Here is a 26,301-nt window from a genome sequence, read left to right as displayed (position 1 = left end):
TTATTAAAAATTTTAATATTTAATTTCAATCGATGATATTAATTTTCGTTGTTTATTATTTGTCATCATTGAAAAAAGAACTTTTAGAAAAAAATTTTTGGTTAATCACAACTTTAAGTAACATTCAGAAACTCGTTTTTTTTCGGATTTTTTGTAATAGAATGATTTTATATTTAAAAATAAAACATGCTAGGGGTGAATTTTCCATTTTTAAAGTACTTTTTTTTTCAATGAAAAAAATAAAAAATAAAATTTTTTTGTGGGTCTGATTATATTTTTCGATTTTTCAAAAATTCAATAATATGATAAAAAATGTTACTGGAAGGAAAAAACATATTAATCTTCACACGAAGAAGCATCGTATCCATCTCCTGCTCCGTAAGGATCAATATCATCATTTGATTCATTATCAAACTCAATAATTGGGACATCTTCATCTTCCGTTTCTGTTTCTTCATCAATTTTTTCCCCCATTTCTTCCAAATATTCTTCTATATCGATTTTAAACAAATCATTTTCCTCCTTTTCTTTTATTTCATATTTGAAAATATTCAACAAAAATTTTTCAAATGTCAATTCTTTATCTCTTTTGCTTATGAAGCTCAGAAGATAATCATCGATGAATTTATCGCATATTCCTGTTGGAGGAAAGCTTTTCCTTTATAGGCTCCAGGTTCCTTCAATAAAGTTTGTGCATACGCCTGTTGTGGGATCTTTAAAGTTGTATTTATGGCAAACTGTTTTATGAGGATATCCGAGTTCTTCCAAGCACGAATAGGCTTTCCATTCATCTGAATAGATTGTTGTTCCCTCAATAACATTCGCTTGAATAATTGGAATTAACGTGTTTTTCTTTCGATCTTTCACTCTTATCATCATGCATTTGCCTTTTTCTCCATCAACTGACCGTTAGATCATTCCAAAAATCCAAATTTGAGCTTTCTTTCTCCCTTTGTGAAATTTTCTTTTTCAAAGAATCGCTTCATCTATTTCTTCAATAGTGTTAATTCCTCCAAGTTTTCGAAATTCTTCAACAGCCAAAGTGGAGAGACTTGCCCTTGCAACAGAATAGAAATACCCAATAGAATTTTCACTTATGTTTGTTAAAAGACTTGTTTGATAAATATGCAGTCCTATGTGATTATACAGGAGAATCAAAACCAACGTTTTCAATCCAATGTGACAATGGAAAAAAGGTGTTCCACTGAATACGGACAGATATTTAGAACAGTCATTACATCTTCATCGACGAATTTCTGCAACCTTCTCCAATTTCATAGATTTCCGACATTTTGGACATTTTTTTGGGCATCGATATGGCAAAAAATGTAAAATCCAATCCCACGTTGAATCGTTATCCTTAAGAATTTTGAGAATTACATGAATATCTCTTTTGGAATCCATAATTTTGCTCTTTTTCTACTTAAAGTTGTGATTAACCAACATTTTTGATAATAATAATGAATTCTATTTATATATCGAATAGTTGAATTTTGAAATTTTTGTGCAGAAATTGATCAGACCCACAAAAAAATTTTATTTTTTATTTTTTTCATTGAAAAAAAAAGTACTTTAAAAATGGAAAATTCACCCCTAGCATGTTTTATTTTTAAATATAAAATCATTCTATTACAAAAAATCCGAAAAAAAACGAGTTTCAGAATGTTACTTAAAGTTGTAACTCACCGCATTTGATAATGATTCAAATTGATTTTTGTAAAGTCTTTTTCAGAAAAATGTTTTGTAAATTATGAAAAGAACTTCATCAAAAAATATTTTTGAGTTGAAATAAGGAATGTGTGAAACGTATGAAGAAGGCTGAAAATATTATACATACACATGAAATGACAGCTTTGAGTAAATAATCAAAAAATCAACAATAATTTTATAAATAAAACAAATTTTGAAAGTAATAAAATTCAACTGGCTTAGTGAGTTACGTTTTATAAACTTTCGAGAACGAATCATTCATTTCCATCTAGCCAATATCATCATCATCATCATCGTAGCAAAGCTCTCCGCTGTTCATTTCTTTTCTCATGGCAGCCTCGCGCTCTTCTGCAGTAATTCCTAAAGAGAGAACTTCTAAAGACGATTCCTCAGGTGATGGAAGAAGTTTTGCTTGATGAATAAGATCATTTCTTATCTCTTCAAGTTGACATGCTCCAAGAAGACATTCCTTAAAATTGAAGCCAGTAATCAGTTCATAAAGTAATAAAACAAATGTTATTTTTTTTAATTTCAAACTTAAAAAAAAAGAAAGAAAAGAAAAAAGAAATCTCATTTCTTAAATAAAAAATTAAGCATAAATAAACTGTGAATTGTTTCTTCAAATTTGTTCACAAGTGGAAATATTTTCATTGCACACTTGTATTTTTTGCCTCTTAACCTCTTCTCTTGATGAAAGTGACTCCACAATAAAGTTCTTCACAAATCCTCTTGTAACGCAATCAGAGCAAAGAGGACATTGCGTTTTGCCTGCTTTCCCCGTTCTGTACGCACATATTTTGCAAAGCGTGTGGCCACACGGAATGAATGTGACAGGTTCTTTGAAAAGCTGAAGGCAATATGGGCAACATAAATCAACCTAAATATTGTTTAAATCGAAAAAAAAAAAATTAGAAATAAAATAAAATAAAATAAAAACAAAGAATAAAGAATAAAGAATGCCAAGAAGAAGATAAAAGAATACGGTTTGTGCATCATTGATCAACTTAATGTTATCCAGAGAGTCAAAAAGCAATTTCAGCTTTTCTCCAAAATTTGTTGCAGCTTTTCTTAGTGTACCACAAATTCCATAAAACAATTCCTGAAATTTGATTAAATGAGTAAAAAATAATTTTCCAAAAAAGAAAAAATCAAATCATTAATTTGAATGAATTAATAAATGAATAAAGCAAAACCCTGATATTTCTCAGCTTTGCGCGATATTCCGTAATTGTCTCTTCCTTTTCATCAACAACTTCTTTCAAATATCCAACGTTCACAATTGCAAATCCCTACAAAATAAACAGAAAGATTTTCGATAATTTTGGCATAATTACACAAAGTTTGAAAGAATTATTCAAATTTATCAAAATCTTCGTTAAAAAAGAAATATTATTTCAAATAATGCATCACACCAATCCTTTCCAATCGTAATTATCAGAACCAAATCTTCCTCTGACTCCATTTTCATTCACTTCGGTCCAATCAAGCACAGGAACAACATCATTTTCTGCAATCATTTCAACTTTCTTCGTTCTCGCTTTTTCTCTCACTCTCTCCCTGATAATCATTTTCATCAACAGACTTTCCATCTCTTTTTCTTTTTCACTTGGTGAAACTTCGACTGTGAGTGCCTTCTTTTCCTTTTCCCCGCTTTCACGGCTTGCGACTTTTCCTTTCTTTCCTTTTTCTCCTCTCCGCTTTGTTGAGCTTGCAGATGCAATGCTCCTTTCGCTTTCCTTGTTTTCTGTTGACATTCCCCTTCTCGGTGGTGACTTTGATACAGAACGAGCAGTTCTTTTCCTCGTTTTTTCCATTCTTTCTCTCATTTCTGCCATTTTTGCATTTAATATCTCCTTAGCTTCAGCCTCATCTTCTTTCTCGTCTGTAACAAGCTCTTTGTTTTCATCTTTCTCCAATTGGTTTAAAGGAGTGGGCTTGTTATCTTGTTTAGCAGTTTCTGTTTTCTCTTCTTTCTGTTCTGCATTTGCATCTTCCTTCTTTTCTTCGTTCTTCACATCCTCACTTTTGGGGGGAGATGAAGGAGTGGTAGGCTGAGGATCCCCTTCAGGAAACATAAGCACATCTGCCAACTGTCTCAAATCGCGCGACTGGGACATCGTAATTGGTGAATGCTGCAAAGGCGATAAAGAAGAAGTTGAAGAAATCAAATCGTTTATTTTGGGAGATTGCAACGTCAATTTTGAAGAGGATATGGAGAGTTTGCTTGAAGACGTCGTTAATCCTGCAGTTCTTCGCAGATGAGACGATGATGGTGACAGTGGCAGTGTCTTCGAGTGGAGAAGCGATGCTGACGAAAACGAATTTTTCAGATGTGGCACAAACTGGGCAAGCGAATTGGAGGAGTCGGACGGTATTAGCGTCGATGCAGGCGCCAGAAGGCGTGTCGCCTCGTCTTCAATCGTCCACACTGTCTGAACTTCCTCTTCTTTCAGCCAAGATTTTGCGAGAAGTTTCTTGAGCTCATCTCTTTCTTTCTTCAGCATGGCTATCCTCTCATCTTTTTCAGTTATTCTACGGAAAATAATATTCGAAAATTGTTTAATAAAATTAAATAAAAATTTAATAAATAAATATTACGCCATTTGCCGGAAAAGAAAAATAATATTTAGAAAAAGAGGATAATGCAACAATATTTCCAGCAAACTCATCTGTATAATTCTTCAGCTGAAGCTGCAATTTTTCTGCATTGTCGCTAAACTCCTTGTTCTGCTCCTTCAATTCATTACATTGAGTTTCCCAGTTGTTGTCCTGTGTCTTCATGAACGCTGTTTCTGATTGTGCTGCCTGCGTTTCTGCTTCCAATTGTTTGACTTTGGCTCTCAACAGCTTCAATTCCTGCTCATTTCTTTCTGCCTCTTCCAGTCCTCTCTCGTTCGTTGAGCCCAAGTCCATTGCATGTCCCCTCAGCTCTTCGTACTTTTGCCTAATTTCTTCGTATTTCTCTTGAAGTTCCGAAAACTGTGCCTCCTGATTCTTCCACTCCTCCAAAAATGCTGACTCCAACTTGTATTTGGTCTCTCTCTTTTCCTGCAGCTTTTGCCGCGTTTCCTCTTTCCCTTCATTTTTAAATGCTGTGATGCTCTCCGTAACTTCAGGATAGCATTGACCTTCGTCTGGCACTATCAACTTGTTGAAAAGAGCAGTTATCCAATCTTCATCTGCCCTTTCATCGAGAGCATGTTGCTTCTCTGTTTGTGCAGACTCCGAAAACGATCGCATCGGATGGAATCCTCTTTGAGCAATAGAAGCAGATAAGGAATTTGAACCAAAATGTGAATTACGTCCTGTCAAAGCAGAAAACTCGGGAGATGTAGAAGGTGAGGAATTCATTGAACGTGAATGAGAAGGAGTCCCTGTAACAGAGCCAGAATTTCTGCTTCTTGGAGAAGCACGAGAGGCTGTTGAAGATCTTCCGTGTATCAATTCCCAGCGATGCTGCGCTTCAGCTGAGCAAAGCTGGCGAGCATCCATCTGCAGAGACCCAATTGAGAGCTCCCTAATAACTTCTGGTGACACGCTGTATGATTCTTTGATGTATCTTCGTTCTTTGTCTCTGCTTCTTCGTCTTGAATCTTCTCTATCGGAATCTGCACTATGCTCCCGATCTATCTCTCGTGAACTTACACTGAAAAGACCGCCAGCAGATGAATGAGATGGTGAACGATATTTCCGACGATTGCCGTTACTGTGTTTTGTTCGATGAAATGATGGTGAATGTGTTGAAGTGAGTTGAGATGTGTCCATAAACAAAGAAGATACTGACAATGGAGTGGAAGCAGACGGGTTTGAAAGGGGTTCCAATTCAAGCGTCTTGCTGGCATCGGCTTCAGTCATCTCCTTTCGTGCACCGTATGCTCTGATCATCAGATTGCCCTCTTCATCTTCATAGAAAAAGTTGCCTTCTTCGTCTTCGCTGAAATCGATTGTGAAAGGAATCTGTCCCCTCTTTGCCATTTCGTGCAGAGAAACGCGGTATCTGTCTGATTCTACTTCAGACGGAACATGTTTTAATTCGCGAGAGGAGATATTTCTTTCCTCTTGTATTTCTCTGTCATCGCTATGGGGACGTTTGTCGTCAAAAGATTGAAGTGAGTCAATTGGAGGGAGTCTGACAGAATCGTTTTGAGAACGTCTAATGTCTGGCGGAGACGGCGGAACACTTAAATTGTCATAGAATTTCTGTGTGGTGTCAGCAGATTGATGAAATGAAGAAAGTGAGGAAGAAGATTTCATTGTATTTGACAACGTTTGGCAAGGAGGATTAAGATAGAAAATCGGAGGTTCCACAAACGGAGAGGTTGGATGGTACAGCGTTTTTGGACTTCCTGACACAAATGAATTTGATGCGTATAAAATGTTCTTTTGCTTAACTTCTCCATCTTGTTGTTTTCCTTCTACTGGCTCAGTTTCGTCTTTCGAATTATTTTTTGAAACATCATATTTTCTTTGAGTTTCCAGAAGATGCATTTGATCTTGATCTCCTTCACCAACGTTCGTATCATCTTTTGTAGTTTTATTTTTCAAAGAAGATGTCAAAGAAACAGAATTACGCTTTGGCCGAGGTCGATGCGACGAGCGAGGACTGTCGGAGTTGAGTGTTTGACTATTTGGGTAAGGAAGAGGAGCTCGTTGAGAAAAAATAGAATATCTTTGAGAGTTTTGTAAGCTCATTTCTTGAGGAATCACAAGTGATGGATGGATTTGAGTTAGTGTTGGAGATACAGATCTTTGAGGATGAAGATTTGACAAATCAAGCGGGGGGCAGACTCTCAATGAATACGGCGGCATATCAACAATGCCATTTTTCTTGTTATTGAGAAAAGAATGACTTTGAGTTTCTGATTTCCCCTTTTGGCGTTTCCCTTTTTTGTTTTGTTTCAGGCGTGTATTTGTGTTATCAAAATAATCCGCAGACCTAGGCGAATGAACTGTTATCAAAGAATTGATTAATGGAGCCGGTGAGAAAGATCTTCCTCTTTGTTTTCGAGATGATTCTGGTTTTAAATTATCTTTTCCATGTTTTTTTGAATCAGCAATAAAAGCGTCTTTAGGTTCTGTGATTGTAACTTCTTCGTTCAACATCTCTTGTAGATCTTCTTTTCTGAGTAAATATAAAAATAAAAAGTATCATGGAAAATAAAATAAATCCTCTGAGAAGAAATACAGACTGTGAATTAGGAGATTGACTTTTCATAGATGCTGTTGTTGACCATGCGGTAATTTCTGCAGCTCTATCTGATTGTGACATCACACAATAATATGAGTTGTATGCACTCGGATTATAGCTGCAAAAATGCTTCAATAGCAATTAAACAGCGAAACAACTGATTTGAAAATTTTATTATATCTCAGTTGAAAAAAGATAAACTATTTAATTTAAGCGTCTTAATAAGAAAAAGGTTGTTACCGTTATTGTTATTGTTGTAGTAGTTAAAATCAATTTTTGGATTCAGATTTTAATAGAAATGGTTTCACATTCTGATGTCTTTAAATGAATATAAAAATTCAAAACCTTATATTCTAGCGTTACACATTGGCGCTTCAAATTCAAATGCTCCTCTTGCAAAGAAAAAGCGAGATTTAATAAGTAATGCATTGGATGTTGGAAAGCAGGCTCTTTTTTCATCTGTTTGTCATTTTTTGAAATTATGAAAGAGTTTAAAAGCACCATTTTTGCGAAAAGGTGGGCTCTTGCGAATGTGCAGTTTTGGAATCGATTAAATATTTGGAGGTTGTGGTTTTTTTTTTTTTTTTTTTTTTTGAAATGTATTTAACTTACAGTCAAGTGGCATTGTTAACGCTGGATGTGGATCAAATCTAACTGTAGAAGGAAGTGTTGAGTGCGAAGCGTCTTTGATGTATTCTCAGATTTCATTATCGACAGATAAAAACTCTTCTGTTCAGTTTTCAAATTTACCTGGATTTGGATCAGTTGGTGCGCTTTCAGGTTTGTCACTGTTTGCGCGCTTCTATTAAATTTCAAAATAATAACTTTTCTTTTTTTTCAAATGCTGCAAAGGTGTAACCCATCCAATTGAGGTTGCACACAAAATCGCCCAAACAGAAAAAAGTTTTTACTCTGAAATTGGACTTGTTGCACCACAAATGCTTGTTGGTGAAGGAGCGAAAAAATATGCAGCTTCGCATGGATTGGAAGTTGTCGGTTTGAGGCTCATTAATTATTTCTATTTCAAATTTAAATAAAGTGCTCAACAAAATTATTGATTCTATAAGATGACGTTAGGTTGATTTCACCCCGTTCGAAAGAATTGTTTCAGAAGTTTAGCATTTTAAAAGAAAAGACAAATGCAAAAATTAAAGAGGATGAAACAATGAAAGGAAGTAGCGATTCAAATAGAGGAATCAGAAGATATAATTTTGAAGATACTGATCAATTAAAACAAGTTGATGCGGTCAAGAATGAGAGCTTTGATACCGTAGGAGCAATTTGCATTGATTGGTGTGCTTTGAGAAATTTTTTATTTTTGTATTTGATGTATGTTGAATTTTGCAGGAACGGAAAAGTGTGTGCAGGAGCTTCAACGGGTGGAATTTTGCTACGAGATTGCGGAAGAATTGGCGATGTGGCAACATTTGGAGCTGGCATATGGGCTGAGACTTCTCCTTTTGTTTTAAGCAAAGAGCCTTCAAATAAAAAGGTTGAGAAGAGAAAAGAGAGAAAATTGGATCAAAAGAATTCTTTGTTTGAAATCATTGAGAATTTGGATTCAGAAGATGATCTAAATCTAAAGCATCGAAAAATGAATTCCTATGATTTTGAAGATGACTTTGGTAAAGAATTAAAAAGGAGTGAGCTTTGCTCGAAAGACAATGAATTAAAAGATACGAAAACGAAAAAAGATACTTTTATCGATTTCAATCAAGGAAGTGAAGAGGATAATGATAGTGAAATAGAATCAAGCGATCCATTGCTTGGAGTTTGTTGCTGTATTTCTGGGTGTGGAGAAGAGATCACGCAAACTCTTTTATCAAAAACAATCGCTTCTGACATCATTAATCGCTCTTGCTCTTCTTCTGATCCGCATGTTAACTCAACGAATCTAATAAAGTCTCGAATAGAGCACAGTTTTCTCAGCTTACCTCCTCTGAGGCGAATCAATGATGAACCCTGGAAAATTGGTTCATTGGCAAATTCCTCTTTATCTCAACGCCAATGTGGTGTACTTTGCTTAACTTTAAATGGAGACAAAGAAACAGGATGTGGATGTTTTGAGCTTTCTTCTGTCTTTACAACTACTTCCTTTCCTTTTGGATTTGTCTCCCATCTTTCAGAAACCCCTTCAATTGTTCATATCGCTTCGCCTCCAACCTCTTCAAAGTCAACTTTTTTCACTTCAGCAGCACATTCGTTACCATCTTCTCTTCTTTCGCAGTCATCTTCACTCACTTCTTCAATTCCAACAATGGAAAAATCCAAAACTGGACAAATTGGTTGCTATTCCATTGAAATTGGAAGTTCCCGCTTCCACTTTCCTTCTTCATAAAGTGAGTATTTTTTGATTTATATATTTATTTTTGAAACATGTTTTTATGAATGAAAATACTCAGAAAAAAGAATCAATTGGATAAACTATTATTTTGATTGTTTTAATATTTTAAAATGAAATGTGAGGTGTATTCAAGTAATAATAAGAGAAAGAATGAAAAAACTTTTGCTGATTTAAAACGGATTTCTCAAAGTGAATGCATTCGCTTGAGTTGAAATTGTTCAACCATGAATGAACCAAATCCATAAATTTTTCTGCATATCCTACAATTCGGAAAACAGCCAAAAGGAAGAAATAGATGTTTATTTTTTTTTTTATTAGAGCTCATATCATTGGTGAATTGACATCAAGCATTCCTCAAATCTCCTTTCGTAATTTCCTGTATTTTAAAATGTTATTATTTAAAATATTCATGTACAATCTTTACTCTTCGTCCATTTTAGATTCAGTTTCTGCCACGTTAAATACAAGATCGCATTCTCTGTCCCATCCTTTGTATGAATCGCACATGAGATAAAGCGTGTACGTGTGCATTCCAGGTGTCTTCGGAGCGGCAAATTGAAGCTCAATTTCATTTCTGCTTTTGTTGAGCATAGAACTCTTAATTGTGCATAGAATACCTTCTTTCTTTTCACCAACCACAAGCCACCAAAGCTCTTCTTTAGCCTTCGGAAAGCGTGGAGCATGCACGCGTGTGTCAATGGCAACTGCTGGTCTTTGGCGAGTCTTTGAAGCATTTGCCTCGTCAATTCCTTCTTCTTCCTCTTCTTCATCGTCTTCGTCGCGTATAACATTGACAAGCAAGCTTATGATTGATTCGGGTTGGAATGTTTTGATTTCGCCATTGTCTTCATCAGCTTCGTTGTCTTCTTCGTTGCTTGACTTCCTCTTTCTCTTTTTCATTGCAGTTGCAGCATCTCTCAAAGCAAACTCCACATCCAATGCGTTGTAATGATTCGTAAGCTTTGCAATGTCTCCTATTTGAGCCTGAGAAAGACCAGACAAGCATTCTTCTCTCAAATCGTCATCCATTTCAGCAAATCCATCCCAGTCAACAACTTTGCCTTTTGCTTTCAGTGCCTCGCAGTGTGCCACAGTTAAATGCGGCAGTTGAAGAAGCAGATGAGGTTCGTCTTCACGCAGCCCTTGCACAATCATCTGCGAGAGCTCCATCGCTTTCAGACACGGGCGCAGCCAGCCACTCGATGCAAGCACATCAACTGTGGCGTGTGTCAGCTTCAGACCGACAGGCAGAATCTCACGCAAGTCACACAGCATCGCATCTGGAAGAGAAAGGCGTGAGAAGTGCGACTGCATAAGAATAGCCACCTTCACGTGCGAATCGTCGAAGTGAGTTGAACGCGTGGCCATATCAACGTGTGCAGCTAATCGAGATAGGAAAGTCGGTTCACCGTGTCTGACAACAACAGAATCAAATTCTTGTGCTGAAGAGACAGCTGTCAGCAGAACATGAATACGGGCATGCTGAGTCAAGGAAGAAAAGAGCGTCATCGTTCCGCAAGATATATTGTAATACGAAGCAACAACACCCAAGTTAAGAGGTGAAACAGACAAATCGTCAGAATCTAAGTCAATGCACTTGGATTTCGCCAGTGATTCAATCCTTGTTTCCACAAGCTCACTCAAGTAATCTGAAATGTGATCATTTGTTGAGCCTGCGATACCGTAAAGAATAGGATTCTGTGTCAATCTTCTGTATAAATACGTCCAAGTGAGGTAGTTCACTGCTCCGCCAACATCCACAATCGAAGAAGCAGCAATCTGTGTGTTGAGGATGTCTTCAAGCTGCATCGGCAGTTGCGACTCGATCGGCAGTGGGTCGTTCACAAAGCGGCGATACACTTCTCTTTTGGACATTTGAAGCAGAACGCATACATCTGCCCTATCATCACAGCCATATCGCCCAGCCCTTCCGAGAATTTGGTACAAATCAGTCGGAGGCAGATCGACTTGTCTTCGAGCGTGTGTGTCAAACACGGTTGCCCCAGCCACAACAACAAGCTTTGCCCGCTCAGCACCCAGCAAGCCAGCATGAGAGTGTGGAAGAATAAGAAGGCGGAGGAAGCCAGCGCGATACAAAAACCGGAGCGTCTGCTGGACAGCTGGCGGTTGGCCATCGTACAGAAGAGCCACACCAGCTCCAGCAAGCGCACGGAGAAAGACAGGGAAAGTGCCTGTTGTAGCAGCGGCGTCTGGTGAAGTGATAATGTGTGAAGCAAGCTCTCTGTCTGCCAGACTGGGTGAGCACAGAAGAATGCGATAGTAGTCAGGAGATTCAAGAAGTCGGTGGAGAAGTCGTGTTAAAACTGGAGCTTTGACGCTTCCGCTTTCTTTGCCTTTTCCAAATTTCTGTGAAGAAGAAGATGCTGATGCTGAATCATCGTCATCAGGAATCATTTTATTCGAATTTCCATCTTTCCCAATATCACTTTCATTTTCATCTTTGATATCAGAAGTATGTAATCCAACGTAATTCATCATGCGTCTCAATATGTCTGACGAATGAGATGATCCAATAAATCCAAATGGAATGCCATCCGCCGATGCAAAGTTCAGCACATCCACAGCCGCCAGACGAGCCTGTGGTGTTCCTGGAACAAACAGCATTGCAGGCGACGACGAAGCGAAAGTGCGGAGAATGGTGTATGATGGACGAGACATGGAAAGCTGCCTTTCAGAAGGATCATATGAATCAAACGCAGCATAGTGCATCTTGATATCAATGTCTCTTGCGTCTGTCCTGAAACAGTAAGTGTTCTGTGAAGTGACTCCCAACCAGTCTGCCATGCTCACTGAATCCATCAGAGGAACAGAAAGCGCAACAATACGCGTCTTGATGATGCTGTCTGGATTCAACGCAGCATTCATCCTCGCTCGCACCACCACTGACTCAATAAACGGTCCCGCAGGGACAGTGTTCAGATACTGCAGTCCATCAATGATGAGCAAGCAGACCACTGGTGTTGTCTTGATCTTTTTCCAGCGGCGAGCCACAGCATCCCAATTCTCTGCAGTCGACACAATGATGTGTGACGATCGAACAAGAGCATTGTCTGAAGTGGAATCCCCTGTGAGAAGCGACACTTTGCAGCCCACACCCACTCCAAACAGCGACCTCCATCTATCATATCGTGTTACGCATCTCTCTTGTGAGGCTGCCACATACACTATACGCGAAATAGGCACTGTTGCTGCAGATGGCTGTGAGCGCGATTCAAACACACCAGTCAGCCTCAGCGCTCGCAGCATTGAAAGTTCAGCGCATACAGTCTTTCCTGAACCTGGTGGTGCTGCAATAAGAATGTTGCTGTCTTCGTGATAGACAGAGGCAAAGACCTGTCTTTGGAGTGCGTTGAATGCTTTGAAAGAGGAAGAACAGCATCCCATTTCGTTCGCACTAAGACCCCAACCCCACTCGCCTCCAAATCGCACAGAAGGAGGAACAACTGTTGTTGCATGCTGAGCTGCAGCTGAGCTATGACCACTTTCATCCTCAATATCCATCCGTCCATTGGAATCATCGTATTTGTTGCTTGTTTCTTTGGCAAGCTCCTTTGTCTTCTGTACTCTGTATTCTTTGTCCCAGAAATGGTCCAGCATTCCCGAGAAGAGGTTTTGATAGAGTGGATTGCGCAGGGCTGTGTTGATTGGCATTGTGCGTGTGTCGTCCAGTGAACGAAGAGGAGGACACAGCGGAGGCAGAATCAGGTTTCTGAATGGGATGGGAATGACACAATCTGGGCAGATCCAGCGGTCGCTCATGATTCGCAGGAAATACTGCGGTGGAAGAGGATCGAGAACATTCACATAGATCGTCATTTCTCTCTCTTCTTCTGTGTTCAGAGAGGTCAGCGAGAAGCACTCCTTGTGCAGGATCCTTTCTCCATCACCGTCTTCAATGAACAGCCAGAACAGCTCGCTTCTCCCGTGCACCTCTTCATCCCACGCAAAGTCAGCCAGCACTGCAAGCTCCATCCGTAGCACAGAGCGAGTCCACGGAAGTACACGAAGAGAACATGTTACACGTGGTACCTTCTTTATAGCTTGGCACGTCTTCCTCACTATGTTTCCGCTTCCTCGTCCAGCATCGCCAGTGAATGAGCCTCCGAGAAGAGACCTCAGCTGCTCCTCAGACAGCTGCGCAATCTGCTCAAATGGAGTGTTTGATCGCTCAAGAATCAAAATCGCCTTGTTTGGAATGGCTGGGAACTGCCTCAGAGGACATTCTGTTGTCCACATCCGCCTCTGTACCGACTTTGCCAGGTTGAGTGTGTTCAGTGCCAGCTGCGCCCAGCCTTCCAACAGAGTCAGCTCAAACAGCGCTCGCATGATACGTGATGCAGACTGAGTGATGTAGACAGTGTCTGCCAGAAGAGGAGAGCCTGCTAGGGGAAGCCTAGCAATGTGCGACTGGAGAAGAACAATGATTTTAGCAAGACTGTCGCCAGGGTCTTCCATCACAGGTACAGGTACACGCTGCAAAAACGCAGCAACTGCCTCTTTCTCCTCTTTCCTCACTGCCATATAGCGGAACTCCGACGACAATGCGAACACGCGCATCAGTCCAGCTGTGTCGAGTGTTGGGCGCAAGTGCTCCTTGTAGACAGCCATTGACTCTGGCAGAATGTAATATTGTGACGATATCCTTCCTCTCTCACGCGGCTGAACTTTGCCTGTTTGTCTGTGGAACTCCACAAGCTCGCCTCGGCTCAGCACAACAAGCGCTGTGTATGCCAAGTCGTACAGACGACGAAGAACAGGATCTTTCTCCTTTTTGACTTTGTTTCCGCTGTCTTCGTCTTCATCGCTTTCTTCTTCCTCCTCTTCATCTTCATCTTCTTCCTCGTTCGTGTCGATTTGATATAATGCTGGATTCTTTCTCATTCTAATATACAAATAAGAATATTTCAGGAACTCAACAGCATCTGACAATGACACAATGTTCCCCAGCACAACTTCTGCATTGATGTGATCGGCCAATCTTGTTATAAGCTGTGACTCAATCGGTAGCTGCTCGTTCATCACATAAAGATAATACTGCAGCTCAGTTCGAGACGTAATCACCACACCTTCTCCGCTTGCATCATGTTGCGGACGCCCAGCACGACCAAGCATCTGCATAATGTCCATCGGAGAAACCTCGACCCATGCGCTTTTCTCCGGAGAATAAACTTGTGTGCCCTTTATGATAACTGTGTGAGCAGGCAAGTTCACACCCCATGCCAATGTGGCAGTGGAGACCAGAACAGAAATATGCCTTCCGTCAAACAAGTCCTCCACCAGTCGCCTGTCCTGAAGAGCAAGACCTGCGTGATGGATGCCAATTCCATCGGGAAGTGTGGATTTCAGCGACATATCCAGTACATTCTCTGCCTCAGCTGTCAGAATCGGCTTCGAGTCGTCGCTAGTCAGCCCGTGCAGAATGCCGTCTTCAAACGCCCTGTCTCGTATGTACTTTGCCGTCTCAGCGGTCTCCTTCCGCGAGTGCACAAACACTATCAGCGGCTGGATGTTCTCCCGCGAGCCAATCAGCTGCAGAATCTTCTCGTAAACAAGGCTGTTCATCAACTGCTCTTTCGCTTTGCCTTTCGTCTCCTTCACGCCAATATACGTCTGCCGCAGCGGTACAGGCCGAAAATCGTTGGGGAAATGGAATAAACCTGGGTAAATCTCGTTTGATTCGTTGTCTGCTGAATCATCGCTGTCTGAATCAGAGTCCGAATCTGAATTGTCTTCTGAGTCGTCTCCATTTTTTGAAGAAGCAGACTTTTTGTCTTCAACATCCATTTTCCTACTTTGTAATTGCTTCTTGCTCTTCTTCCTTGAAGCCGCATTCAACTCCATCTTCTTCAGTTTTGTCGCTATGTCCTCAATCGACCCATCGTCTCTCACTCTAAGCAGCTCCCCGATGTCTTCGTAGTTCGGCAGTGTGGCGCTGAGCCCCACAATCCTCACTCTTTCGCCTGTCGCATCGGTCGAGCGGGTAATTCTCGCAATAATCGACTCCAAAACTGGCCCACGTGTGTCATGCAGCAGATGGATCTCATCAATAATCACAAGCCGCACCTTCTGGCTGACTGCTCTGTCTCCGGCTTTTCGCGTCACAATATCCCATTTTTCTGGTGTGGTAACAATCACATTCGTCTCCGCCAGCTGCTGCCGAGTGAGCTGCGAATCTCCGCTGAGCTCTCTGACAGTCATTCCGTACGGCGACAGCCTCGCTGAGAAAGTGCGTGTCATTTCCTGCACAAGAGACTTCATTGGCGCTATGTACACCATTTTGAACTCGTGGAGGCGCAGTGGAATGGCTGGCTTTGAGGGAACAGAGGAGCTTGAAGCAGATGCAGACGCAGAATTTGAAGAAGTATTACCAGAAGAAGAAGAAGGATTTGAAGAATTGTCTCTAATTTCTCTCTCTCCATCGCCCACATATACGCTCTCTCTTTTCTCTCTTTCAATCTCATTCTCCTTCTCTTCTCCTGTTTCTGCCTCGTCAGACGATGCATCTTCGTCCAAATGCAGACCCATTTCATGCAAAAAGCAGAGCATTGCAATGTTCGTTTTTCCGGCACCTGTTGGAGCACACACAAGAATGTTTCCTCCGCCCACAAATGCACTCTGATAGACAACTGACTGTATCGTGTTCAGTGCCTCAAACCCAGCAAATGCAGGCTGCGCCCAACGCGGAAGTGTGTTGATGGGGCGGCTGCGAAGTGGAGGCGGATGAAGTTTTGGTGCTGGAATGGTGATTTCGTCGTACTGTTTGTGTCTCTCTTCCTGAGATCCAGGAGGAAGCACAAAGCGTTTGGCAGAAAGCTGGTGCGAGCCATTGGCAAAGCTCAGTGAATCCAAATCCAGCAGCTGTCGAGACTTGGAGGCATCTGCTGGTTTGGGTGCTTTTCTCGCTTCTCCATTTGCCTCAGCATCCATCTTGCCTTCTCTACTTCGTTCGTCATGGGCCTTTCTAACAGCCATCAAAGACGCTTCGAGCCTCATTTTCTGAATTTCCTGGTTTGCCAGCTTCGTTGCACGCCCGGCAATAGTCATGTCACCCAAAACTGTCGAAGTTCCTTCAACAGCATCTAAAATGCTTTGACCCACAGTTGAAGCTTGCATTCTTCTTTTGATCTTTTCCTTCTCTTCATCGCTTGTCGCTTTTTGAAGTTGAATATTTTCCCAAATCCATTCCCCATTCTCTGACAACGCTGTTTTCAGTTCATCATCTCTGTCTTGCAATATTCGATTTAAACCTCGAATTCTTGTTTCTTCGTCTGTTTGTGGATTAATAAGATCAACAACTTCATTAGCTTGACGAAGCGATATGTCAGCATCGTTGACCCATTTTCTGATTCGTCCTTGTATTGTATATACGTCTAACTGACGCAAAAACTCTATTTGCTCGCTTTCGTCAAAGTGTCTAATTTTTGGCTTTTTGATCGTTGTGATATCCTCAAAATCATCTTCCTCATCATGGGAGATATCTCGCTCATCTTGTTGCCCTTCTTCTTCTGATGACATTTCGTCTTCATTTCTTGTTTCTTGTGGAATGTCATATGCGATATCTTTCTCTTCTTCCTCATCATCAGAATCTTCCATCGCAATAGTCACCTCCATTCCTTGTGCAACGTCAATTTGCTCCGCTTTTTTCTTTCTGAAAAATTATTATTGATCATTTATTATTTAAAAAACAAAAATAACAAAATATTAGCGAAGCAATAAACTAAAAAAGGATCAAACGGTCTTTGAGATTTTTTAGGTTTTTCTCTTTTCACAAGGTCACCCATTGGATGAAGCTTATTTATTTCTAGGCGCTCTGCCTCTCCGCTTGGTTCGCTTATTCTTGCCTTTCTATCCTGGCTAAGAACAACATTCTAACAAATGAATCATGAAATGAAATTTGAAAAAAAAATAAAATATCTGATGTTTGTCAAAGAAATAAACAGCATACGGCAACATAAACGTTAGTTTCACGAGCAATAAAATCTGCCATGATCCCAACCACTCTTTATCTTTGAAGATTATTCTGATATTCTTTTCTTTAATTGACGCATTATTCATCAATAGCATTTTGTTGTTTGTGAATTTGAATCCTTTCCATGATTATAATATTGAACCATATTTAAATTTTTGAACTTAAGAAATTTTTATGTGCGATTTTGATGTGTTGCATCGAGTTTTATATTTATTTTGGACTGGAAGAAGGCCCAATCAACGAGTAAAGCCTATTCCAACAATGTTTAGAGCGACTCTTATTGTTTATGGTACTGAGTTATTTTTCATATAATTATGTAATATTTTGCTTTAATAGTTTGTTTAGATCTTGCTGTTAATTCCATTTCAACTTTTTTGCAAATGAATTCTATGTCAAAACTGTTTGATACTTGTTTCAGCTTTCTATTGTACTAAATTACGTTTTTTATGAAAAGTCTTTCCTGGCAAATAGAAAAATGTACTCTCAAAGAATATGAAGCTCATTCAATGCCTTATCCGATAAGGGGTGTGATTAATTTTTCCGCATTATTATTAATTTTCTATTAAACAAAATAGAGGCCAGTCAAGGATTATGTATTCATAAGTTTTTTGTACAAACAACAACCTCTGATAAAGTTGTACCAATTATAGAATTGACGTATGCGCATATGCGAAGTCGTGTTGAAATATTTTTGATTATTTCTTACGTTTAAATATTTTTCCAAACAAAAATTAGTTCTGGAGTGTGTAAATCAGATTCTTATTTGGAAACGAACTGGACATATTATCCTCATAAAAAAGACTTTTCGATCAAAAACAGCAATGATATGATTAAGCCTCATAACCATAAGCAATTTAACTTTGATATGTTCAACATAAATCATTTTCGGAATAATGAAAAAGCCGTTTTGTCATTTCCAAGATTTATTAATTATATGACAATGAAGCATTCCAATGATAATCTTTTTTCATATTTGGGAAATTTTTCCTCCGCTGCATCCAACATGCAAACTTTTTCGAGCATATTAAATAGTGATGATAATTCTTCAGAGAATTCCATGTTGTTCAATTCAAAGTTTCTAAATGCAGCCGATCCACCTTCTGATTTCTCTCTATCTCGGATTTGCTATGTCTCACCTAATGACCCAAATCAGATTATCTTGAGTCTTCCCGACGAAGCAGAAGTTTCGTCTCCAACGTTTTTACTTCTATTAACGCTTGGTCCGACTTTAGGGCTTTTTATAAGTACGTTCTTGTGGCTTAATGTGCTATTTGCTCGATGGTTCAAATCAAAGTTTGATGCTCTGAAAACGAAGCTTTCGGAGTGGAAAGAGAATGTGGCTGTCAGAAGAGCTCAGCGAAGAGAGCGATCGAGGAAAGCAAAAGAAGATAGAGAGCGAAATCAAGAAGGAGATGGCAATGCTGTGGATTTGAGTGTTTTGGAAGAAGGAAGATTAAGAGAAGAACAGCCTTGGGCCAATCTCCACGGAAGAGAAAGGAAGATAGCCAAAAGAAAGGAGTATCAAAGACGAAGGAAGGAATTGCTGAGGAAGAAAAAACAGGAAAATGGGGATAAAATGAATGGACAAGCAGATATTGAGATGATTAATGATAGGCAGACTTCAGAGCTTCGTTCAAGAGAAGAGGCAAATGGCAGAAGCGATCGCGATGATCATGCAATGTCAGATCTTAATCCTCTTCTCTCAGAAAATGAGAGGAACGCAAGGAGATTGGAAGGATCAGAAGAAGCAAACAAGAATTCAAATTTCTCTAGACAAATAAGTGATAATGAAGAACATATGCAAAGAATGAGCTACGAAGATGACGAAGACAGCTCATTTGAAGATGAGGACATGGATAACATTGATTCACCTCTAATATCAATCGACGAAGCATTGCTTTACGAAGGAAGTGCCCCTCATTCAATGAAAAAATATTTGTCAGGTTCCCAAAATATGTCAATGAATGATTCAGATACTCCTTCAAATACATTACATAATTTGTCGCCTTCTTCTTCCTCTTCCTCTTCCTCTTCATCACTATCACCAAGCACACCAATTCTTTCTCCTCAATCAGTTAATTCAAATGGCACGCCTGTTGCTACTTCTTCTGGTTCACGTCAAACTCATTCGTCTTTATCTTACACACAAAATTCTCAAAAATCAAACATTTCCTCTAGCGCATCTTCTTCTTCTTCACAACCAAGCAGAGAACAGCTTCGGCAGCTCCTTCTGCGCTCAGTAGAGCTTCGCAGCCATTCACAAGACATTCCAGAACCTTTGCCTCAGCAACAAAATAATAGCCCTTCTGCTCATACTGTTGCGCCTTCTGTAAAAAAAACATGAATATAAAACTGAGGTAAAATTTGTCTGTTCATTCGGTTTGAAATTTAAATTTTTGTGGATGAAATGTGAAAAGGCCTCTTTCGAGATCCAGTCTTTTTCAATTTTGGATATCATTTCAGATGTGCGTTCTTTAATTGAATTTTTGGTTATTTTTCTGTTGTTTTTAAAGCATTTGCTATTTTTTTAAATATCAATTTTATTATGAAGATCAATATTTAATAAAATTTTTGCTATTTTCTTATTTCTCTCGTTCAAGGAGGTGAATCAAAAAGTGATTGAAACATATTTTTCTAATTTAAAATTTTTAATCTATTTCATCTGATTTTTCGATAAGCAATTCAAAAGCAAATAATTAAATGAAAAATCAAATTTTATATGGCAAAATTTTTTTGAAAAGTTCCACGACTTTAATTTTGTCCCACAAAAGATCACAAATGATCAAAAAATAATGATCATTCCGTTCCCATCATATATGGTTCTTTATTTCTTATTGTTATTTATTAGACAAATTATCGAATATAAAGCTTCAATTTCATTTATTTCTCATAAGCTTTTAACTAACTTTCCAATTTTTATAAAAAAAAATCTATTTGTTGATATTTGAATCAAACAAATAATAAGTTTTTATTCTTTCATTTTCATATCATCAGTTTGAAAATTCATTTTGATTTTTTGAATTATAACAAATTTTTAAACATTTCAAAGTGTTGAAAAATAAAAAAGTGAAAAGTGGTGTATCTTGATGAAATTTTTTGAAAGTTAATGATTATGAAAATATAAACGTTTTAATGCTCATGAATGAAAATTTTAATTCAAGAATTTGAACAAATAGATCGATTTCTTGTGTTACTTAAAAACTGAATATAGTTTGCATTTAGATATCAAAAGGAATTGACATTAAAAACTCAAAATGATCCTTTTGTGATTTAATTCAAAAAAATGATAATCACATCTTTTGTCGAGGTTATTTTCATTAATAATTTTTGCTCATTTTTTTCTCTTTTCACTTTAAGACATAACAAGGAGAAATAATGTTTTAAATGTTCACATCGTTCGAAAACTGCGAGCATTGGTTGCTGATCGATATTTCTGATCCTGATGTGAATGCTGTATTTATGTAATCGAAGGAGCTGCAGATTGACCTGATAGTGAATATGAAAAGGCTCATGGAGGCTGGTCGTGAGCAGCAGTAGTCGCTTCGCTATGCGCCTTTATCATCTTCCTTGCGCTCATCTTTTTTTAATGAAGCAGCGCTAAGATCTGCCTTTCCATTCCAGAGGCGGAGAAACGAGGAGAAGAAGGCAGAAGTGGATGAGCAGTCATCGCCATCCACCATACCTACAGTCGACTCTTCAGATGAATTGGCTGTGGTTTCATCTCACATTAAAGACAAAAAACTGCACTTCAACGTGAGGTGGCTGAGGATTGGCGTGCCTGAGGCAGCTGGGTTGTTGTTGCTTCCATCTTCGCAATCACTTCAATCACTTCAATCACTTCAATCACTGCTGCAAGCACTCCGAGGTTTCAATGTTGACTTGCTGCGCTCTGCTGAACAGAACGTGCTGTGCCCGTTCGATGTGTGATGCTTTCCATTCCACTTCTGGCTCTGCTCCCGTTTCTTGAGTATTTGCCGAGAAAGAAGTCGTCGAAGAAGCAGTTATTAACAGCGGTAGATGTGGTTGCGTTCCTGCCAATCTGCAATCTGCCTGATCCATCACTGGCTCCATTGGCCATTGAATGGCTGGCGAACAGAAAGAAGCAGTCGAGGCATGCAGAGTGATGAAGCTGTTCAACAAAATGAGGAGGCGAATGGTTGCAGTGAATGAAGTGGGAGAGATTGCGAAGAAGGCGCTGGAGGCGGTGGGGCAGAGGAGCTGATGATGGAAGATGTTGTTCTGTCGCCTGCAGCAATTGTGCTGAATTTGCCGGAAGAAAGAAAAGAAGAAGAAGAAGTTGGAAAAGGAAAAGGAGGCGAAGCGGACGAGCGTGCTGGAAGAGCAGCTGCAGGAGAAGGACAAGATCATCTGGATGAATCAGAGGAAGATTCTGAAGCTGAGCGAGAAGCACAACGCAGAGGTGAAAGAATTGAAGCAGGTGAATGAGAAGAAGTGCTGGGCTCTGCAAGGAGGAGTGGTGAGTGTGGATGGAAAGCGGTAACTGGCTGGTCTGGAGTTACAATTGCCACATCTTCTTCATAAATTTGTGCGTATTATGGGATGGTTCCATCTTTGGCTTTGTTGATTCTGCCGTTGGGGCTTTGTGAAAAGTGCCAGGAGAAGTTAACAGAGATCAACAAAAATGGAAGTGCTGTGATTCTTGGGCCAGAACTGAATGGGAATGGGGTTGTTGCAAAAGTGGGGAGATGGGTGAGTGTTGTGTGAGAAGCAAACAGCGAAGGTGGAGGTGGTGGTGGAAGAGTAGATGCAACGGTGCAGCAGAAGATGAACAAGATAGAGAAGGAAAATGAAGAAGCTGATGGCGCTGCCAAAAGTGAAGGAGCAGACGATTTGAGAGCAGAAGGCGCTGCTCAAGGAGGCGATTAAGAATCAGAAGAAGAGAGATGTTGTCTGGAAGGTGATGATCCACGGGGGAGAAGCTTTTCTTGTTGAACTTTGCAGAGATGTGGCTGTTTGGGAGTCTTGTGAGGGAGATGTTCAATGAAGACAAGCTGTCGTTCTTCTTGTTCTTTGGCATTTGATAGGGCAGCGGAGATAAAGATCAAGATGTTTTTTGGGGGAATTTGATAGACTGCAGTCGGAGAAGGGAGAAACAGAAGCTTCTGCATTTCAGGGTTCTTTTCTCTGAACTTCTCCAAAGCAGAGGCAATGAAGCAGAAAGAGGCGATGAAGGGGCTGTATGATGCGATCTGTAGTGGTGATGCATCGACTTTATCACTATCTTCATCGGGAGCAGTGTGCAGAGAGATCACGTCTGATCAAATGGAGTATCTTCTGTGCGCGTGCTATCCGCAAACTCCTTCAGTGTTGTTGCTTTGGATATTTTGAGAAGCGCACAGGCTGAAGGGGTGTTGTCTACCTTTGTTTGCGTCGGTGCAGGAGGCATGCAAACGCAATGGCTTCTTCACACTGCGCCTGATGCATCCAGATGTGTGCGATGCTGCCAACTGCAGATCTCCTCTATTCCTGTCACAGAACAGCTCAGTTGTGAAGACGATTAGCCGGCGCTGGATGATCAGGTGCAGATGCTTTTGGTGGTGTCAGCGGGGGCAGGGCTGAATCGAAGTGTTGATGCTGGCGAAGCCGGTGGGGCTGCGGCTGGAGAGGGAACGAGGTGGAAGGTGTGATCTGGTTTTGGCTGCCACTGGAGGATGGGCAGCAAGTGGTGCAGTTTCACAAGGAGATGGCACAACAGAGGGAGGGAGGAGGAGTCTAAATCTTGTCATTTCTCATATGTATCTGCTTCTTCAACACAGCACAAACAGATTTCGAGTGAGATGGTGATGGCGATCAATAACATGTTGCTGTCATTTGAGTCTGCATTTGGCTTGATCGATCCTCAGATTTCTCCGACCATATTTTCATCGGCATTATCATAATCATCAGATAAGTCTTTTTTTTTATTTTTTCCCTTTCTTCTATCTCTTGGATTCTAATTTTCTCTATTTTCTTTTAAAATGCACTTTCTTTTTCTTCGACACTTGCTTCCGCTCTGTCCATTACCCTCTTTCATCTTCCATTTTTTGTTTATTATTACCTTCGTTTTCTTTTAATGTACTTGTCGAGCGAAATAAACATTTTATTAATCTTAGAATTCGTTCTATTCTTTTAACAGATTTCAAATAAAATGTGGGAAATATGGAAGAAGAAGAAGCTTCTGACAAAGAAGCAACAAATGCAACAGATAAAGGCATCAACATCAAAACGGATTTTGCAGAAGAAGCCTCATAATGTGCTTAAAGAGTGTTTGACGAGAGTCTGATAATCGTCTTGTATTTTTTCCCTCAGGTTGTTCCCTCTGTGAAGTGCGCTTCTGTAAGGTTATCGAAATATTCGTCTTCTCTTTTATTTTCATTCTGCTATTTCTTTTTTGTGAGGTCTCCTTTATATGTAAGATGTTTAAATGGTTTATCTTCAATGACTTCAGAGGAGTAAGTTAACAAAATCACGTTAAGTGAGATTGAATGACATTTTCTTCAGTGTCTACACTGAACACAGCTGATGTTGTGTGCATTGCAGCTTGCAAGAGGGATTTTTCAGCTTTTGTTAAAGCTTGAGACTATGCTCAAGTTAGTTATCATTTTTTCATTCTTCATCTTCCACTCCATCCATGTCATCGCCTCTATCCTCCTCACCAACTTCGCACACCTCTTTTTATTGTTCCACTTTCGAAAAGTGTGCTCATGTTTCCTTCAGTAATAATTGAGGAGCTAGTAGTGCAGGGTAGCCAGCAGTAGGTGGAGTGAGAGCGACAAGCACAATGCAGTGCCAGTATAAGAATTGCATGCGGTTGCAGTTTGGAGTGCATGAGATATATTAGCATGCTGAGCAGCTAATTCAACATCACTCGCCCAATCGCTTTCTGCTTCCATATTGCTTCGATTTTACACTTCTGCTTGGCAGGTTCACATAAATATGCTTTTAATAAACAACTGAATGCGTGCTGGTAGCAGAGAAATTTGAGGATAATTTTCTCTTCACTAACTTCTGTTATTTCTATATGGTGCGTAACATCGTATTATTATGTCTTTGTGCCTGGATTTTGCTTAAGCTTCTGTTCAATTTCATCATCTGCATTTATTTTTTCTTTTTCTTCTTCATTCTCATCTTTTCCAGTTTGAATGTTGCACGCTCTGAAAAAGATTAAGTTGTTGGCAAGATGTCGTTTTCTTTGTTCGACGTTGATGATGGAAGATAAGAACGGAAAGAGTTGATGGAGAAGAGAAAGAAAGAGAGAGATGATGAAGGGAAAAGGAAAAGCCAGATTCTGAATGTGGAATCGATGCATTTGATGTTTTTGAGGCTGATTTGCGAGAGTGGGAATTGGAGCTGACTGAAATATCTGGTGACGATGACAATAATAATTGTCCGCGTGATACAGAGTGCTTACTTGAAATAACCAATTCGACCAAATTGAATCCTCGAAATATCATTTATTTCCTTCTCGTCTTTATATAACTCATATTCATGCAAACGATTTGAAGCCACTTTTCTGATAACTTTGCTCAGACTTAATTCTTCAACTTCTTCTTCTTTCTGTTTTTTCGCTTAACATTTTGGAATCTTGTCTGAATCTTTTCCAAGAATGTATTCTGTGGATCCGCTTTCAGATAGAAGATGCTCAGATGATTCAGAATGCTGCATATTCGTATCATATATTCTCTTTTTCATTCTCTCATCATTCTTCTTCTCTGCCTCTCTCTCTGCTCTTCTCCACTGCTCCTCGGGTGACATCTCCATCGTCACCATCTCAATCAGTTTCGGATCCTTCTTCACTGTATCATTCACTATCTCTCTCAGATCTTTTGCTTCATTCTTGACCTTTCTCCACCGAACAGCCAGAACAACAGCAATAACAAGAATGATAAGAAGAATAAATGCCATAATGATCACAATCAACAACCAATAAGACTTCACTTCTTTTCCTCCCTCGACAACTTTATCATCTCCATTAGCTTTGGGCTCACTTTTGTTCTTCAGAATAAATGAATTTGTCGAAGAAAGAGCATTTTAATTTCCAAAGAGCAGGCACACAGTCACATCTGCCTCCGCTGGCGCCTCTCGAAAAATGCTCCCTTGCATTTTCCCAAAGGCTTCCTTTTCCGAGACAAGCCCTTTCGCTTCTAACTCGAACCGATGCAGCAAGGCCTCAGTTCCGATGGTTGTTGCCAGCAGGAACGACAGATTGCAGTGCAAAAGAAGCTCCCCCTGGAATCTGATTGCGAACTCGCTCTTTGTTTCATCATTCACATCTTGGGCAGAATAGAGTGTTGGGATGAAGAAGGGAGATTGTTTCTTGTGAGGTTTGCCCGCAATCGTGTATTTACTGTCCAGCATCCACAGGGAGGTGTTGACTTTCGCACTGTCTTCCTCTTTCAAGCTTGCCAGTGTCAGCGATTCTCAATTAGTGTAGGCGATATCCCTGCGGGCATCCACTTAGCTGCATTCAAAAGAAATGTTTTGACCGGAGGAGCTGTTGCCCACAAACTTTGCATCTTCGATGCGGTCAGCACCTCATGAGACACACAATGCCTCATCAAAGGCGTTTGCCACGGCAAGATATCTTATGGATGTTGTTGTGTTGCAAAGATGGACGATATGATGCTGTTTGCGTCGTTTCTGTTTCCATTTGCACTCGCAGCCCATGCTGTAGGTATTCCATCGTACACGCACATTGCAAGCGATATATCGGTTTCATTGCTCATATTCACATCGATGACTTGCTATGCCCGTGGCTGAACATGTTTATCTGCTTCGTTGCTAGAGGATACTTCAGATTGCGAGCCGGGAGGAGTTGAGGAGTACTGTGTGTGCCGCAGGCAAGGCGTGTGGTGAAGCTACAGAGGAGAAAATTGAACAAAGGAGACCGAGATGTGTTCATCAACGCAACGAACAACAGCAATGCCCGTGTGCGAAAAAGAAGGGTCGAAGAGGAAGTCGAGACGCTCAATCCGGACATTTGTGGATGTTGCGAAGATTACAGGGTAGCGCCGGATGAAGGCGTCAAAAAGGAAGAATGCAGAGTACGGGGGTTCAGACAAGCAGATG

At 40.0% G+C, this 26,301-nt stretch overlaps 7 protein-coding genes across 7 annotated transcripts; 4 read left to right on the top strand and 3 right to left on the bottom strand.

The window, feature by feature from the left end:
* Positions 1-1,695: 1,695 nt before the first annotated feature.
* On the bottom strand, positions 1,696-6,979 carry MONOS_550 (uncharacterized protein; the record flags this gene model as incomplete). The annotated part of the gene is made up of 7 exons (XM_067875653.1): positions 1,696-2,179; positions 2,369-2,587; positions 2,693-2,809; positions 2,904-2,999; positions 3,123-4,242; positions 4,376-6,832; positions 6,900-6,979. The coding sequence occupies 7 exons, from the start codon at positions 6,977-6,979 to the stop codon at positions 1,979-1,981; spliced, it is 4,290 nt and encodes a 1,429-aa protein (XP_067729222.1). The 3' UTR covers positions 1,696-1,978.
* A 233-nt stretch (positions 6,980-7,212) lies between these two features.
* On the top strand, positions 7,213-9,328 carry MONOS_551 (putative N-terminal nucleophile aminohydrolases superfamily protein; the record flags this gene model as incomplete). The annotated part of the gene is made up of 6 exons (XM_067875664.1): positions 7,213-7,359; positions 7,415-7,462; positions 7,513-7,678; positions 7,751-7,894; positions 7,966-8,191; positions 8,246-9,328. 6 exons carry the CDS (start codon positions 7,213-7,215, stop codon positions 9,234-9,236), a joined length of 1,722 nt encoding a protein of 573 aa, XP_067729221.1. The 3' UTR covers positions 9,237-9,328.
* On the bottom strand, positions 9,329-17,256 carry MONOS_552 (putative RNA helicase-related protein required for pre-mRNA splicing, related). The gene is made up of 3 exons (XM_067875675.1): positions 17,209-17,256; positions 16,998-17,131; positions 9,329-16,911 (listed from the first exon to the last, which is right to left on the bottom strand). Exons 1-3 carry the CDS (start codon positions 17,248-17,250, stop codon positions 9,663-9,665), a joined length of 7,425 nt encoding a protein of 2,474 aa, XP_067729220.1. The 5' UTR covers positions 17,251-17,256; the 3' UTR covers positions 9,329-9,662.
* A 119-nt stretch (positions 17,257-17,375) lies between these two features.
* On the top strand, positions 17,376-19,777 carry MONOS_553 (uncharacterized protein). The gene is made up of 5 exons (XM_067875686.1): positions 17,376-17,521; positions 17,569-17,632; positions 17,687-17,757; positions 17,808-17,889; positions 17,968-19,777. Exons 1-5 carry the CDS (start codon positions 17,407-17,409, stop codon positions 19,574-19,576), a joined length of 1,941 nt encoding a protein of 646 aa, XP_067729219.1. The 5' UTR covers positions 17,376-17,406; the 3' UTR covers positions 19,577-19,777.
* A 953-nt stretch (positions 19,778-20,730) lies between these two features.
* Positions 20,731-21,678, top strand: MONOS_554 (uncharacterized protein; the record flags this gene model as incomplete). The annotated part of the gene is made up of 3 exons (XM_067875697.1): positions 20,731-20,755; positions 20,825-21,146; positions 21,405-21,678. The coding sequence occupies 3 exons, from the start codon at positions 20,731-20,733 to the stop codon at positions 21,676-21,678; spliced, it is 621 nt and encodes a 206-aa protein (XP_067729218.1).
* A 1,146-nt stretch (positions 21,679-22,824) lies between these two features.
* MONOS_17447 (uncharacterized protein) lies at positions 22,825-23,037 on the top strand (the record flags this gene model as incomplete). The annotated part of the gene is made up of 1 exon (XM_067870368.1): positions 22,825-23,037. One exon carries the CDS (start codon positions 22,825-22,827, stop codon positions 23,035-23,037), a length of 213 nt encoding a protein of 70 aa, XP_067729217.1.
* A 1,764-nt stretch (positions 23,038-24,801) lies between these two features.
* On the bottom strand, positions 24,802-25,590 carry MONOS_555 (uncharacterized protein; the record flags this gene model as incomplete). The annotated part of the gene is made up of 2 exons (XM_067875708.1): positions 24,802-25,227; positions 25,288-25,590. 2 exons carry the CDS (start codon positions 25,588-25,590, stop codon positions 24,802-24,804), a joined length of 729 nt encoding a protein of 242 aa, XP_067729216.1.
* Between the last annotated feature and the right edge of the window lie 711 nt (positions 25,591-26,301).

The sequence above is a fragment of the Monocercomonoides exilis genome, assembly GCF_001643675.1.
Source record: "Monocercomonoides exilis strain PA203 chromosome Unknown scaffold17-1647472, whole genome shotgun sequence".
NCBI lineage: Eukaryota > Preaxostyla > Oxymonadida > Polymastigidae > Monocercomonoides > Monocercomonoides exilis.
The sequence above is the reverse complement of the archived record's forward strand: the minus strand, read 5'-3'. Positions and strand labels throughout refer to the sequence as shown.